This window comes from Phacochoerus africanus, chromosome 2, assembly GCF_016906955.1.
Source record: "Phacochoerus africanus isolate WHEZ1 chromosome 2, ROS_Pafr_v1, whole genome shotgun sequence".
NCBI classification, from domain to species: domain Eukaryota; kingdom Metazoa; phylum Chordata; class Mammalia; order Artiodactyla; family Suidae; genus Phacochoerus; species Phacochoerus africanus.
In genome coordinates, this window is record NC_062545.1 from 75255219 (window position 1) to 75271511 (window position 16293).

At 40.6% G+C, this 16293-nt stretch overlaps 1 protein-coding gene across 2 annotated transcripts in view; it reads left to right on the top strand.

Moving 5' to 3' along the window:
• LOC125116837 (uncharacterized) overlaps window positions 1-16293 on the top strand; it is a 152847-nt gene that overhangs the window by 11913 nt on the left and 124641 nt on the right. For both annotated transcript variants that reach the window (XM_047762415.1, XM_047762425.1), the window contains 4 exons: window positions 4034-4195; window positions 13262-13374; window positions 14061-14196; window positions 14447-14650. In XM_047762415.1, the coding sequence (XP_047618371.1) occupies window positions 4034-4195; window positions 13262-13374; window positions 14061-14196; window positions 14447-14650 (615 nt within the window). The remainder of the gene's footprint in view (window positions 1-4033; window positions 4196-13261; window positions 13375-14060; window positions 14197-14446; window positions 14651-16293) is intronic.

A 16293-nucleotide genomic window follows, 5' to 3' on the forward strand; every position in this document is an offset into this window, starting at 1 on the left:
GGGTTGCTTTCACATCACGACCATTGTAAATAATGGTCCTATGCACATGGGTATATAAATATCTCTTTGAGATCCTGCTTTCAGTTCATTTGTATATCTACCCAAAATCAGAATTTCTGGACCACAGTTCTGTTTTTGATTTTTTTGAGGAAGCTCCATAGTATTTTCCATAGTAGTTTCAGTAGTCCAGCAGTGCACAAGGGTTCAATTTCTTTGCATCCTCACTAACACTTGTTATTTTCTTTCTTTCTATATATATATTAGCCATCATGATAGATGTGAGGTGATGTTTCACTGTGGTTTTGTTTTGCACTTCTCTAATGATGAGTGATTTTGAATATTTTTCATATGCTTTCTGGCCATTTGTATATCATATTTGGAGAAATGTCTTTTGAAGTTCTTAGCCCATTCTTTTTTTTTGTAATGATTATTATTTTTTCCATTATAGCTGATTTATGGTGTTCCGTCAATTTTCTACTGCACAGCAAGGTGACCCAGTCACACATACATGTATACATTCTTTTTCCTCACATTATCATGCCCCATCACAAGTGATCAGACATAGTTCCTAATGCTACACAGCAGGATCCCATTGCTTATCCACTCCAAATGCAATAGTTTGCATCAGTTAACCCCAAATTCCCTGTCCCTCCCACTCCCTCCCCCTTCCTCTTGGCAACCACAGGTCTGTTCTCCATGTCCATGATTTTCTTTTCTGTGGAAAGGTTCATTTGTGCCTTATATTATATTCCAGATATAAGTGAAATCATGTGGTATTTGTCTTTCTCTTTCTGACTTACTTCACTTAGTATGAGAGTCTCTAGTTCTATCCATGTTGCCGCAAAGGGCATTATTTTGTTCTTTTTTATGGCTGAGTAGTATTCCATTGTGTATATATATACCACATCTTCTTTTTTTTTTCTGTCTTTTTGCTATTTCTTGGGCCGCTCACTCAGTATATGGAGGTTCCAAGGCTAGGGGTCAAATCGGAGCTGTAGCCACCGTTCTACGCCAGAGCCACAGCAACGCGGGATCCAAGCCGCAGCTCACGGCAAGGCCAGATCGTTAACCCACTGAGCAAGGGCAGGGACCGAACCCGCAACCTCATGGTTCCTAATCGGATTCATTAACCACTGTGCCACGACGGGAACTCTGATATACCACATCTTCTTAATCCAGTCATCTAATGATGGACATTTAGGTTGTTTCCATGTCTTGACTATCGTAAATAGTGCTGCAATGAACATGCAGGTGCATGTGTCTTTTTCAAGGAAAGTTTTGTCTGGATATATGCCCAAGAGTGGGATTGCTGGATCATATGGTAGTTCTTTGTATAGATTTCTAAGGTACCTCCATACTGTTTTCCATAGTGGTTGTACCAATTTACATTCCCACCAACAGTACAGGAGTGTTCCCTTTTCTCCACACCCTCTCCAGCACTTGTTATTTGTGGACTTGATAATGATGGCCATTCTGACTGGTGTGAAGTGGTACCTCATGGTAGTTCTGATTTGCATTTCTCTGCTAATGAGGGATGTTGAGCATTTTTTCATGTGCTTGTTGGCCGTCTGTGTATCTTCTTTGGAGAAATGTCTATTCATGTCTTTTGTCCATTTTTTCCATTGGGTTGTTGGTTTTTTTGCTGTCAAGTTGTATAAGTTGTTTGAATATTTTAGGGATTAAGCCATTGTCAGTTGCATTATTTGAAACTATTTTCTTCCATTCTGTAAGTTGTATTTTTGTTTTCTTTTGGGTTTCCTTTGTTGTGCAAAAGCTCGGCAGTTTGATTAGGTCCCATTGGTTTATTTGTGCTTTTGTTTCTGTTGACTTGGGAGACTGACCTGACAAAACATTTGTAAGGTTGATGTCAGAGAATGTTTTGCCTATGTTCTCTTCTAGGAGTTTGATGGTGTCTTGTCTTATATTAAGTCTTTAAGCCATTTTGAGTTTATTTTTGTGCATGCTGTGAGAGTGTGTTCCAGTTTCATTGATTTACATGCAGCTGTCCAGTTTTCCCAGCCCCACTTGCTGAAAAGACTGTCTTTTTCCCACTTTATGTTCTTGCCTCCTTTGTGAAAGATGAACTTAGCCCATTTTTTAATTGAATTACTTGATTTTTTTATTGTTGAGTAGTGGAAATTCTTTTTATGTTCTGGATATTAACCCTGTGTTAGGAATATTTGTGAATATATTCTCCCAATCTATGGATTATATTTTCACTCTGTTAAATTGTGTCCTTTGATGTGCAGATTTTTTTTTGTCTTTTGTCATTTTAGGGTCTAACTCATGGCAAATGGAGGTTCCCCAGCTAGGGGTCAAATTGGAGCTTTAGCTGCCAGCTTATACCACCTCCACAGCAACACGGGATCTGAGCCAAGTCTGCAACCCAAACCACATCTCAGCAATACCAGATTCTTAACCCACTGAGTGAGGCCAGGGATCAAACCCACGTCCTCATGGATACTAATCAGGTTCATTAACTGCTAAGCCACAATGGGAACTTTCATAGAAATTTTTAAGTTTGATGTAGTCACATTTGTCTATTTTTGCTTTTTTGCCTATTCTTTTTGTGTCATATCTAAGAAGTCATTGCCAAGTCCAATGTCATGAAACATTCCTCTGTTTTCTTCTATGAGTTTTATAGTTTTAGGTCTTATGTTTAGATCTTTAATCCATTTTGAGTTAACTTTTGTATATAGTATAAGGGTTCAACTTCATTATTTGGATGTGGATATCCAGTTTTTTCCCAGCACCATTTGTTGAAGAAACTGTCCCTTCTCCATGGAGTGGTCTTGGCACACTTGTCTAAGGTCATTTGATTATACACTCAGGGGTTTATTTCTGGGCTCTATTTTATTCCATTAGTCGGTATGTCTAAGGTATACCAGCACCACACTGTTTTGATTAATGTAGCTTGGTAATGTTTTGAAATTAGAAAGTCTGCCAATTTCGTCATTTTCAAAAATATTTTGGCCATTTGAGGTCCCTTGAGATTCCTTATGCATTTTAAGATGAATTTTTCCACTTCTACAAAAAAATGCCATTGGGATTTTGATATAGATTGGACAAAATGATCTTTGAGGTTCCTTGTAGCATTAAAGTAATTGAAATATAGTGATATGTATATCACTGAAGTTCAGCTCTGGGAATATCATTTGACTTTTTTACCTCTAGAAAAATAAAAGGAACATTTATTCAGCACCTACTACATTCCAAGCATTACTGTAGCAATCTTGGGAGAGACCTCATTAGTGTTCTTATTAGATTGACTTGTCCTGCTCTGAATAGAAAAGCCAGCAGGGATAGGAGCCTAGATCTGTGTCCTTAGAAATCCTGTGCTTTTCTCTCACTACCTAGCTCCCTCCCCCTCCATCTCCTGGCAGCTTCCCAAGAGTAGACAGAATTTGTACCCAAAACTGATGGGTGTTTATCTTTTCTTTGGTGCCACAACACTTGTGGGGGTGCCACCTGCTATTGTGTTTAGGGGATTGTCACAGAATTTTAAATGAGCTACTATGTATATTTGAATACTTAAACAGTGTTAAATGGATGAAGATACATAAGGGAATCATGGTGTTTGAATTTACTTTTATTTTTTAATTAAATAAAGTCCCACCTGTCCCTTCCTTCCTTCTTTCCTTCCTTCCTCCCTCCCCTACTCCCTCCCTTCCTCCTTTCCTTCCTTCCTTCCTTTCTTTTTTGTTTTTTAGGGCCACACCTGTAACATATGGAAGTTTGAGACTAGGGGTCAAATCAGAGCTGCAGCTGCTGGCCTCACCACAGCCACAGCAACACAGGGTCTGAGCCTTGTCTGTGATAGAGACCTACAGCACAGCTCATGGCAACACCAGATCCTTAACCCACTGAGCGAAGTCAGGAAATGAACCCACATCCTCATGGACACTATTCGGGTTCTTAATCCACTGAGCCACAAGAGGAACTCCTTGTACTTCTTTCTTACATGACCAAACTCTTGCTGAGAAGAAGGGAGTAACCCTTCTCCTAACCATTCCTTCTCTCTGTTCTACTCAAGATTTCCAACCCTGAGCGAGTAATGCAAGTGCTGCAAGATCATGCTGCAAAGACAGTCTTCATGGCTTCATCTCATCCAACATTCGTGGCTTCCTGGAATTTGCATCAGGGCAACTATGACCAAATCTGGGAGAATATTTATAGCAATGTCAACCTTTACCAGGTACAACAGGAAGAAGTATCCAATACAGCTTTATGTTCAATTCACCGCCTGTTTGTAGACCTTAGAAATTTACTTTGATAGTTTTTTAGAGACCCTCCCCCAAAGTTGTATACCTAGCCTGGTTTGTTTCATTTTTTTTTAAATATTAGATGCTAATTAAAAAGATGGCTATAAAGAGGTATAATATAAGGTATTCTTGCTGCCAAGACTTTTACTCAACCGATAAATACCAAGGCAGGATTGCACACTCGAGTGCTGAACACCAAATGCATTGGACAGATGTTAAATATTTCGAGTGTTTAGAGGTGAGGTGGCCCACAAGGGTGGATTCTTTGAGAGGAAGCCTCTTGAAGGTGGAGGAAATTGAGCTGGGCTTAAAGGAAGCATAAGGCTTAAGGAAGTGGTGGCGAAGAGGGAAGTAGGGAGCCTATTTTAGGAGGGAAGCATGAACAACAGTGCAGAGAAGGTACTGTACATGGAATGTTCAAGCTCAGTTGGGTTGAGTAGAAAATTCATGTGGAAATAGAATAAGAAGTTTTTTTAGGGAGGAAGAGGGGAAGTTGTGAATGCCCATAATTCCAGAGTAAGGGATTTGTGCTTGGTCCTGTAAGGGAAGCAGTATATATACACAAACCTATATTTTAGCAAGATTAATATGGCAGCAGGGTATTAGTTGGATTGAAAGAGGGAGAGATTGATTGCAGGGAAGCCAGTTGGGTAGCCACTGCACAGGATAGGCATGGTGTTTGGCAATTAAAGGGAATTTCTAGGCAAAGCTAGTAGATACTTGCCTTTATGATGGAGCCATAAGATTTTTGAGACTATAATCTGCTATCAATTGTTTGTTGCTCTAAGGGAAGACTTTTGTTTCAAATTCTTATTTAAGATGGGAAGACTTGGTATGTTTATAGTCTGAGCAGAAGGATCAGTGAAGAAGAAGAGATGAAAGATATGAAAGGGTAAATTTGAAAAACAGATGACCCTGGAGAAAGAGGAGGGAATGGGATGAAGAAACCAGGTGAAGGAGTAATTTTGAGAAAGGGGAAATAACATCACTTCCCTTGATGTGAATGAGGTACATAGAATTTTTAGGCGCAAAAAGATAAGATGCAGGAGCTTATGAATGGTCCTGGCTGTCAGAGAGAGAGAGAGAGAGAGAAGGAGGTCTGCATTAGCGAGATAGAAGGTGTGAGTGACACGTGAGCAGGTGTGTCACTGTGGCAAAGACCATAGGACCAGCAGCAAAAAAAAGAATAAAAAGATGACCATGTAGCTCAGAGGGTCCAGTCAAAGTAAGAGGGCATGAATTTGTAGTGAGCCCATTCTGCATAATAATTCTATTACTTTCAAAATTATCAATTTCCTAAAGATAATTGTAAAGTGACTAAAAATTACACCAAAGTCAAAAGTATTAGTAAAATGCTAGAGAGAGAAACACTATTATGGTCCACCATTCCAGGGTGGGAATGGGGGAAAGCAAAACCTGAAATGGGTCTAGTGAGTTACAGATTGGCTGGCAGCACACATGTGTACACACATATGCACATACAAACACACACACACCCCTCTTCTCTACTTCTTTTTTTAATTTATTTATTTCTATGGCTGTAGCTGTGGCATATGGAAGTTCCTGGGCTAGGGGTAGAATCAGAGCTGCAGCTGAAGGCCTCCACCACAAGCACAACACCAGATCCAAGCCACATCTGTGACCTAAGCTGCAGCTTGTGGCAATGCCTGATCCTTAACCCATTAAGCAAGGCCAGGGATCAAACCCGCATCATCATGGACTCTATGTTGGATTCTTAACCTGCTGAGCCACGGCAGGAATGCCAGTATACTTCTTCAATCTGTGGGGACAAGAATCTAGAGAATCTAATGGAAAATGGGTTGGCCACACAGATTGGGAGTAGATGCAGTATATCATAGGGTGGCTCTGCCTGGCCCCTCAACACCCTGACAGGGCACGCAACTACCAGTAACACTCCTTCCTCAGCCAGTATCCTGCAAAGCTGAGGAAATAGCCACATTTTCCCTACTCCACTGCCATTTCACAAAGAGGTCTATGTCACCATTCAAGATCTTGTACTAAAAAGGGGACATTTTGAAACATCTGGTTTTTCTGCTTCATGAACCAAACTTAGAGGAAAGGGAACAGAGTAGGGAAGAAGGAAGGAGTGAAGGCAGTCAGCCCAGATATCTCTGTTCCTAGGATCCTGGAAGTCTACCTGTTGCTGATGCCAATGAAATTACCTGAGAAATTCTGGTATTCACATCTTAGGGCCAGCACCACAAATCTCTTTTCCTCCTTGGCTAAGAGGGTAGGGGAGACTAACCTCCTGGAGGCCAATAGGGATGAAAAGTGGTAAATATGAATGAGAAAGGGGTAAGGGGCAAAGGAAGATAGAGATGAAGAGCTTCGTGTTTGGAATCCTGGAGAAGTGACAAGGTCCAGGATGTGGCTGGGCCGGCAGGTGACGGAGTTGTAGCAGCACCCATGGGTGCATAGGAGACAGAGAAGGTTGCGTCTATGGGACTAGCGTGCTATGAAAAGCACACAGTGTAGAGTAAGAGCAGGAGGTTATGACTTAGGAAAGTGTTGAGAGGCAGATAACAGAGTCTCAGCATGAGGAGGCAAGCCACACACACAGTGGAGAGAACACACACGTCTTGCTGTTCCCTGCTAGTACCTCCCTCCACTTGAGGGGTAGATGGAAAGTCAGGCAGCCTGGGCTTTCATCAAAGTCTGTTCTGAATGGAGTTGTCCAAATGTTAAAAAGAGGAGAGAGAGAATGAGAGAGAGAGAGAGAGAGAGAGGACAGAGAGAGAGAGAGGACAGGGAGAGAGAAAGAGAAAGGACAGGGAGAGAGAGAGAGGGAGGGAACCATCTCCTCTAGCTAGTTACTGACTTGTAAATGTTGTTCTTGGAATTGACCAAAGGGAGAAAAATGTTGCACCGTATTTTCAAAGAGACTTAAAATATCTGTAGATGCTAGAGGTGGAGCATGAGGGGAGATATAACACACACACAAATCACCCTACATATTAGTATCATACAATATTTCTAGTTCTCTATTCATTCATTCAGCGATTTTTGCATGGGTGCTGCCTTTGTGCCAGGAATTGTGCTGAGTTTGGGGAATGAAACATGCAATAAACGAGTGAACAAAGTAAATCTACATCTCTAACATGTGGGTGCCATGAAGAAAACCAGGGAATAGAGTCGGGGAGGGAAGAGCACCCTCTGATAGAGAGATCAGCCAAGATCTTTCAGAGCCGGCGGAATCTGAGCTGAAATATGATGAATGAGAAAATTTAGCCATGTGAACAGGCTGGATAAGAGCTATCCAAGTATCAAATAGAAAATAGCACAGGATTTAAAAAGGAAATCCTGAGACAGCCAATAGTTTTCCACCTTCCTACACATTTTCCTGTGGGTGTAACTTTGTGACCTCCAGTATTTCTGCTTTGGTGAAGAGATACTTTATATAGGATGAGGGCACCAGTGGTAGTGTGTTGCCATTCTGAATGTCCAATACTAGTCAAGTGAGATTAGGATTAAGTACAAAGCAGCAGCTGGGAGGAGTCACAGGAATGTGGGCATGAATTTTCAAGCTCGTTTACTGTTCTGCAAGCACATAGTAACCAAGTATGAATTTTAGCATGTGTGTGCTGGTCAGCATCCTGATTCTGAACACCAATCCCCATGAAAAATAACTTTCTTAAGAGCTTTGTGCATGAAGGAAACAAACCTCATAGGACTGGTCATTTGCCCTGAGGGAATGAAAGCACTAACTATAGTGCAACTTCAGAATAGTTTTTGATCAATTTGCAGTGAATAGTTTGCCAGTAACCTTTCTTTAGGGAGTTTTCTTTTACAATAAATAAAATTCTGTTTTTGAGTGGTTTTAGATTTATAGAAAAGTTACAAAGATAGCACCAAGAGTTGCCAGGGTACCAGATTGCATTTAATTGTCACGTCTCTCCAGTCTTGTCAGGTCTATGCCTGTTTCTTAATCTTTCCTTCTTTATCATGACCTTGACAGTCTTTAGGAGTACTGGCCAGGCAAACTGTAGAATGTTCGCTATTTTGAGTTTGTCTGATGTTTTACCATGGTTACACTGGGGTTATAGGTTTGGGGTAAGAACACCACAGAGGTGAAGTAGCCTTCTTATCTCATCATGTCAAGGGTTGACGCTATCAACATGACATCACTGGGGATGTTAATCTTGATCATGTGGTTAAGCTAGAGGTGTTTGCCAGGTTTCTCCACTGTAAAGTTACCATTTTTCTGTTTTTTAAAAATTGATGTAAAAAATTAATTGTAAACTATAGAAGTAATAACTAAATGTTAATGCTTTTTTTTTTTTTTTTGGTCTTTTTAGGGCTGAACTCACTGCATATGGAAGTTCCCAGGCAAGGGGTCAGGCCAAGTCAGAGCTGGAGCTGGAGGCCTGCACCACAGCCACAGCAATGCCAGATCTGAGCCGTGTCTGTGACCTGCACTGCAGCTCGCAGCAATGTCAGATCCTTAACCCACTGAACAAGGCCAGGGATTGAACCAGAGTCCTCATGGTTACTAGCTGGGTTCGTTACCGCTGAGCCACAACGGGAACTCCTAAATATTAATGCTTTAACTTGAACTAATGGGGACTCTAATACTGGTGCCTCCTGTTCCACTACCTCAGTTATTGCTTCACCCCTTTGCATTTACATCCATACATATGTCCCTATTATATATATATGTGTGTGTGTGTGTGTATATATATATATAATAATTTTGTAGTTTAGTTTTCTATATGAACCATCTGTCAAACCCTATGGATATCTTTCTGCAACTTGCTTTTTTAACCCAACAATATGTATAAGAAATCTATCTCTGCTGAGTTTTTTAATGGCTGCATTATATTGTATTGTATACTTCAGATCACACAGCCATCCCTCTATGGACACTTGTTGCCATTTTACCCCCTAGTAGAAACCATAGCTTCTGAACTTTCTGGTATATGCCTCCTTGTGCACAGGTTTCTTTAGTGAAGATATTTAGACGTGTATTTTCTGAATCGCAGAATGTGCATATTTAGAATTTTTCATAGGTCCTTCCAAAGTGGTAATACCATTTTTCCTGAACTAGTAATTTATGAAAGAATCTGTTTTCCTACATCCATTTTAACATTGAATATGTTTGTCTGAACATTGATAATGTTGGTAATGTTTGTATCACAACTTAAATTGACCTTTTAAGAGCTCCCATTGTAGCCCAGCAGTAACAAACATGACTAGTATCCATGAGAATGCAGGTTCGATCCCTGGCCTCACTCAGTCGGTTAAGCTTCCGGCATTGCCACGAGCTGTGACATAGGTCCCAGATGTGGGTGTGGCTGTGGCTGTGGCATAGCCGTGCATCTGTAGCTCCTATTTGACCCCTAGCCTGGGAACTTCCATATGCTGCACATGTGGCCCTGAAAAGCAAAATAAAATAAAAATAAATAAATTGGCCTTTTATTTATCATTAGCATTGAAGGCTGGCCACTCTTTAAGTACAATTCCAATTGCAGATTCACATAAAGACCTAGGTTTGGGAGAATAAAGAAAAAAAATCAAACTTTCCTATTATTGTTAATTGATGACAGTGTATAACAGGAAAGAGATAATTCTGATCAAAATAGATTGCACTTTTGGATATTGTTTTGAAAAAACTTAAGAATAATTTAACCGTAGTCCTGATCAGAAGAACCAGCTAGCCCTGCATAGATCCTCCCAAACCTGTAGTTCTGTTATTGTGTCCAATGCCATTCTCCTGAAAAACACCTGTTTATTAAAATGGCTATGTACAAACATTAAATACTGCTATTGACCACCATATTTCTAAAGATATGGTTTAAATTTGTTACTGTTCTTTAACGTAATGAAGTGGTCAAGCAGCAGAAAGCCCTTTGTCTCTTCTTTTGCTTCTTGCTGGCCACACCTGGGAGGGTAGGAAGGAGACAGCCATGTTCCCCTATCTGTGTCCCCGCTCCTCTCCATCTACAGGGATAGTGCAGTATAATGAGTACATGGTGTGCTCTCGCAGGTTGGGTAGCTCCTGTGTTCAGCAAGTTCAGGGAAGTACAAAACACCTTTTTCCTGGCTTTCCTCATCAACTTCAATAGGACAGTTAAAAGCAAATATTTTCTGATGACAATAGTGCCATGTATTTATCCTAGAAAATCTGGGAAATGCAGAAAAGTTTGAGAACATAAAAACCACCCATTATTTTAATCACCCAAATATACCAACAATATTGTTTTGTTTTGTTTTTGTCATTTTAGGGCCGCGCCCACAGCATGTGGAAATTTCCAGGCTAGGGACCACATCAGAGCTCCAGCTGCTGGCCTACACCACAGCCACAGCCATGCTGGATCTGAGCTGCATTTGTGACCTACAACACAGCTCATGGCAATGCCAGATCCCCAACTCACTGAGCAAGGCCAGGGATCAAACCTGTGTCCTCATGGATACTAGTTGGGTTCATTACTGCTAAGCCATGATGGGAACTCCACCAACAATACTGTTAACATTTGGTATATATCCTTCAAGTCTTTTTATTCTGTGGGTTTATACAAGTAAGCTGTAGAGACATTTGAGGGGGTGGAGAATATATAATATGCTTACTCTTCCTCTACTTATTTCCTCCACCCTACTCCTACTCCACTGCCCTGACAATTTTCCAAAAGAAAATGAGATTTGCAAACAGTGGGAAATCTCATAACTGTCAAAATACATGAACTCAGCCATCCTGGCAAAGACCCAGCCACAAAGTAAATGTCAAAGGATTTGCCTTCCCGGAAGAGAGAATGAACACAGGTGGTGTTGACATTCTGATTTCTTGTCAGCCCTCAGCTCACCTGTGCTGTGTCCAGTTCTCTTAAGGGAATACACCCACGGACTCCTGGTACTTCCTAAGCAGTTTGCTCTTGTGGGCTGTGGTGGGTTCGCTTTTCCCGGAGGATGCTAGGCCTTCTCCTTACTCCCCCTAGCCTGCTGTGCTCTCTTCCTTTCTTCCTGGCATTCTGCTGGTCCAATGATATTTTTTGTGGTTTTTTCACTCATTCGATGTGTCTTTCACTGTAATTTGACGTCACTTTCTATTGCTTCCTATGTAATTCTGGGTAATTTTAGAAGCTGCTGAAAAAGTCACAGTCCCATCAGATAAAAGCTGTGGCTCTGAGCCTGCCCTCTGGAGCCACATCAGGCAATACTGAACTACAACACAAGAGCAGCATAAGTCCAGAAGGCAAAAGGCTTCAGTAGGGCTCCTTCTCACCCAAAATTCTGGGTCAAATAGAAACTCTCAAAATTTAACTCCCCTCATGGTGTTTATGCTTTCCTACAGTTTTTTGTTTTAAGTAACAGAGATTCTCTTTTCTTTGGGATGATGATTTGTATTTCTGTATTAAGGAATGGGAGTGCACCATGTCACCTCCTAGAGTCTTTTCTAGTCCTTAGGTTGTGGGATGTTTACACAGAAATGAATTGATGTACATACTTACCCATAACAGACAGGAGCTACCACTACCCACAGGCAGAATGGGAAGCCACTTAGTGATACCCAGTCAGACAACTTTCTCTTTCAGCTTCTTTTCCTAATATCCCTGTCCAAATTTTTCTTCTCCACTGCCAGTCGTAAAAGCTTGTAGTCTGTCTTTAGAGTCTTAGGAACTTTGTTAGTTGTTGGTCATAGTTAAACACAATAACAGAGGATTAAAAGAGATGTAAATTTCTCTCTTTCTCCCTCATATTAACATCCAGAGGTAGTAAATACAGAGCTACTGTGATAGCTCTGCTTCATGGAGTCCTCAGGGACCCACTCTCCTTCCAGCCTGAAGTTCCAACAAACATGGCCTCCATACCTGAGATCAACACCTGGTCTGAGATGGAGCTCCAGCTGTCACATCCATGTTCTAAGCAGCAGGATAGTAAGTGGGAATAGGGAAGCTGCCACTTTAGGACAATTCCCAGAAGCTGCCACTGGTATTTTCACTTTCATTCCATTGGCCAGAACTTAAACACATACCTTTACCTAGCAGCAAGAGAGGCTTGGAAATATTACCTTTATCTGGGTGGCCGTGTGCCAACAGAAATATTCAAGTACTGTGGGGAAAGAAAATGCATAATGGAAAACAACCAGCAGGTTCTTCCATAGGGACGTGTTGGAATTCTGAGAATACAAGTAACTTAACTAAGCTATTGACACTCCATGTTTTCATGGGGATCAGTACCACTATGAACCACTATGAAAGAGCACATCTTTGGAGAATGGGGTGTATGCCAAGGGACAGGCAGAGAGGGCAACTAAGTAAGGGACTGCCCAGAGGGCAGAGTAGGACCATACATCAGTATCACCTTCTTCACAGTTTTCCTTAGGGCCCCGGGTACATGACCTCATCCTTCTTAACATTAGGAAAAATGGCTATGGAAATAACTGTAAACCACAGAACCTCTGATAGTTCCTACGGGGCTGATTAACTACAGCTCTCCCTGGCCAGGAGAAAACTAGCATGTACTGAGCACTTCTGAGGTAACCAGTCACTGAGCTTTATACACATTCTATCATTTAATTCTTATAGCAACTTATTTTCCAATTTCATGCTATTATACAAATGTGAAAACAGGATCAAGACTTTAAATGATTAAATCATATAGCTAAAAAGTAGAAAGAGGCGTTTAATCTCTCTCATCTGAGACAAGACTAGATTTAGAGAGCCTCAAGATTCCAAATGTCTACAAATGTGTAAATTTTCATAAAATGAATCATGTAAAAAGTGAGGAAGGGTAGTAATGATTGGTATTTAAAAGCTATGAATAGTTTTGTAAAACAAAGACTAATAGTAAAAACAGTGACCTCCAATTTATTTTAGAAATCCAGATTTTCATATGTCAGTTTGAAATGGAACAGATGCTCTTCTACTTGTTCATCTAAATGTGCCTTGGACTGTGAGATTTAATTTTGTGATGGCTTAACTGTGATTTTTGTTAATAATATTGCAAATGTTTATGTAATTCAACTATTGCTATTTTTTTGCTAGAATGAAAACATGAAGGAGGATGGCCTTTCAGTGCAGCAAAATGAAAATGACTCAGCACAAATAAGTCGTAGCCATTGTGCTGATGAGCCTGTCAAGCAGAAGAAAGAGCCGGGGTAAAGTTAAATCATTTCATTGGTGACTCAGGAAAATGGCATTAAACACTATGGGGAAAATTGAGTGAATGATTAATATGTAGGTTACGTGTTAACTCAAAAATATTTGAAGCTGAAATAAAAGCAAGACTGTTACAGCTGGCCCAAAAATTAAATAATGTTTCACCCTAGGACTGAATTTTAATGAAAGTAATTGCTAAGAGAAATTTCTTTTTAAATTTATACATTAAAAAAAAAAAAAAAAAAAGTAAAAGGAGTTCCCGTCGTGGCGCAGTGGTTAACGAATCCAACTAGGAACCATGAGGTTGCGGGTTCGATCCCTGCCCTTGCTCAGTGGGTTAACGTTCCGGCGTTGCGGTGAGCTGTGGTGTAGGTTGCAGACGCGGCTCGGATCCTGCGTTGCTGTGGCTCTGGCGTAGGCTGGCGGCCACAGCTCCGATTGGACCCCTAGCCTGGGAACCTCCATATGCCTCAGGAGCGGCCCAAGAAATAGCAAAAAGACCAAAAAAAAAAATAAATAAATAAATAAAAAATTTATACATATAGCATCATTATTTTCCCTCCAGTGCATTTTAAAAGAGTAGCTATTGTGAAGTTAAATAAAATGACTTCAGTATGGTGTCTGTGAATTTACTTAACCACTTTGAGGTGAAAGGCATTTGTTCTGTTTTTCCTGCCTTCTAAAGGTACAGCTATGCACTGGCCCTACAACTCCTGGGTTTGGATGATGGGTCTGGGCCCAGTAATGGGGATTCTGTCCTGATGAGAGGGACCTACTTGTCCTTTCTGTATCTGCGCCACCTGAGGATCAGGGAACTGCAGGTATGCAGATGGCCCTGCATGCACCTGAATTGTTTGGTTGTCTGTAAAAGAGGTTTTCCTGCCACTAGAGTAGTAATGTATTTTTACACTTTGTTCTTTGATTTTTCCATGAAATCAGGCCTTCTGGGGGTGGTGAGTTCTTCTCCCAGCAATGGGGTTGACCTGCCAACCTTTGGGGCCCCAGTAAGTTTTACTCTATAGGTGGGCTAGCAAAGGGCAGAGTCATGACCCTGTTCTTTCTTTGTTTCAGCGCATCTGCTTAGGAATTCTGAACTATTTCAGATCCATTGAACGAACGCTGACGATCAACACTTCAGGCCTTACCTTGGTTGCAGGGAGCCTGGTCCCCACCTCGGAAGATAGCTCCTGGGTAAATATAGTAAAAGGAGGCATGGGCACCCCACAAGGCCTAGGCACTCACCACTATGTCCATGGGATGTCTGCTGAGCACAAGGTGAGGATTCTGCTACAGTTTTCCTTCCTTGATCATCCTGTCTCCCAAGCCACCTTCTTAGCACCTGGAATCAGTTAACATGATGAAGTAATAGGTCAGAGTTTCTAGAGAAATAGCTTTTTTGAAAAATTGTGGTGAAAAGGGAAATGGTTTTTTAACCACAATAAAATGCAGTGTCCACTTGAGAGCAGGACACCAGCAGAGAACACTCAACCATGGAAGCCACAACAGGAAGGAAAGCATTTCAGCAGCTGGTCTGTCAACTTCATAGTGAACAGAGCAAGAGGGGCCCTTTCTGTTATCCTGAGAACCACACATCCTTACAGAGAAACTCTTGTAAGACCCTTCTTAACATTGCTAGAGGTACTTTTTTGCCTTTCCTTTATTCCAAGCCCCAATTGAACGGAAGATTAAAAAAACAAATGTAGAAAAAAAAATTGAAGGAGCTGAACAATGAAAAATCTTCTTTCCCTCCAAAAACCTGCTTGTTCTTGGTGCTTTTATTTTTGTCTTTTATTTATTTATCTTTTCTGTCTTTTTAGGGCCGCACCTGCGGCATATGGAGGTTAGGGGTCCAATCAGAGCTGTAGCCACCAGCCTACACCACAGCCACAGCAATGCCAGAGCTGAGCCGTGTCTGTGACCTACACCACAGCTCATGGCAATGCTGGATCCTTAACCCACTGAGCAAGGCCAGGGATCGAACCCATGTCCTCACGGATGCTAGTCAGGTTCATTAACTGCTGAGCCACAGTGGGAACTCCTTCTTGGTGCTTTTAATATCTCTTGAAGATATTTTTCTAGAGTCTAAAAAAATTCATATTAAATCCCTTTCTTTGGGAGTAAATTTGAAAATGCATACATTTTCTTGGAATACTATTAACACTCTTGCAGTATTTTCATTTCAATCTCTAGAAAGTTTACTCTTGAAGTAGGACTTAACATGAATTTTATCTTCTTAAAAGACACTAGCTCAACAAATATAAAAAATAAAATTTAAGATGAGAGAGATGAAGAGGTACCAATTTCCAGTTACAAAACAAATCGGTGTGGGCATGAAATGTACAGTGTTGGGAATATAGTCAATAATTATGTAATATCTTTGTATGGTGACAAACGGTAACTAGACTTAGCATGGTGGTCATTTTGAAATGTATAGAAATATTGAGTCATTGTGTCGTACACCAGGAACTAAAATAGTTTTTTATAGGTCAGTTCTACTTCAAAAACAAATACAAACTCATAGAAAAAGAGATCAGAGTTGTGTTTACCAGAGGTATGGGGTGGAGAGAGATTGGATGAAGACTGTCAAGAGGTACAAACTTCCAACTGTAAGATAAATAAATACTAGATATGCAATGTGCAACATGATAAATTAACACTGCTGATTGTTACATATATGAAAGTGGAGGGAGTAAATACTAAAAGTCCTTAACAAAGTCTATTTAGCTACTAAACAAGTCATATTTTAAGCTTGTATGACCCCTGATTTATGATTGTCTTGTATTAAAAGGATATGAAATGTTATCAACTATTGCTTATGTGCAGTCTAGAGCAGTGCTGTCCCGTATAAATTTAACACAAGCCATGTATATGATTTAAAGTTTTCTAGTAGCCACATTTGAAAAATTATAAAGAACATG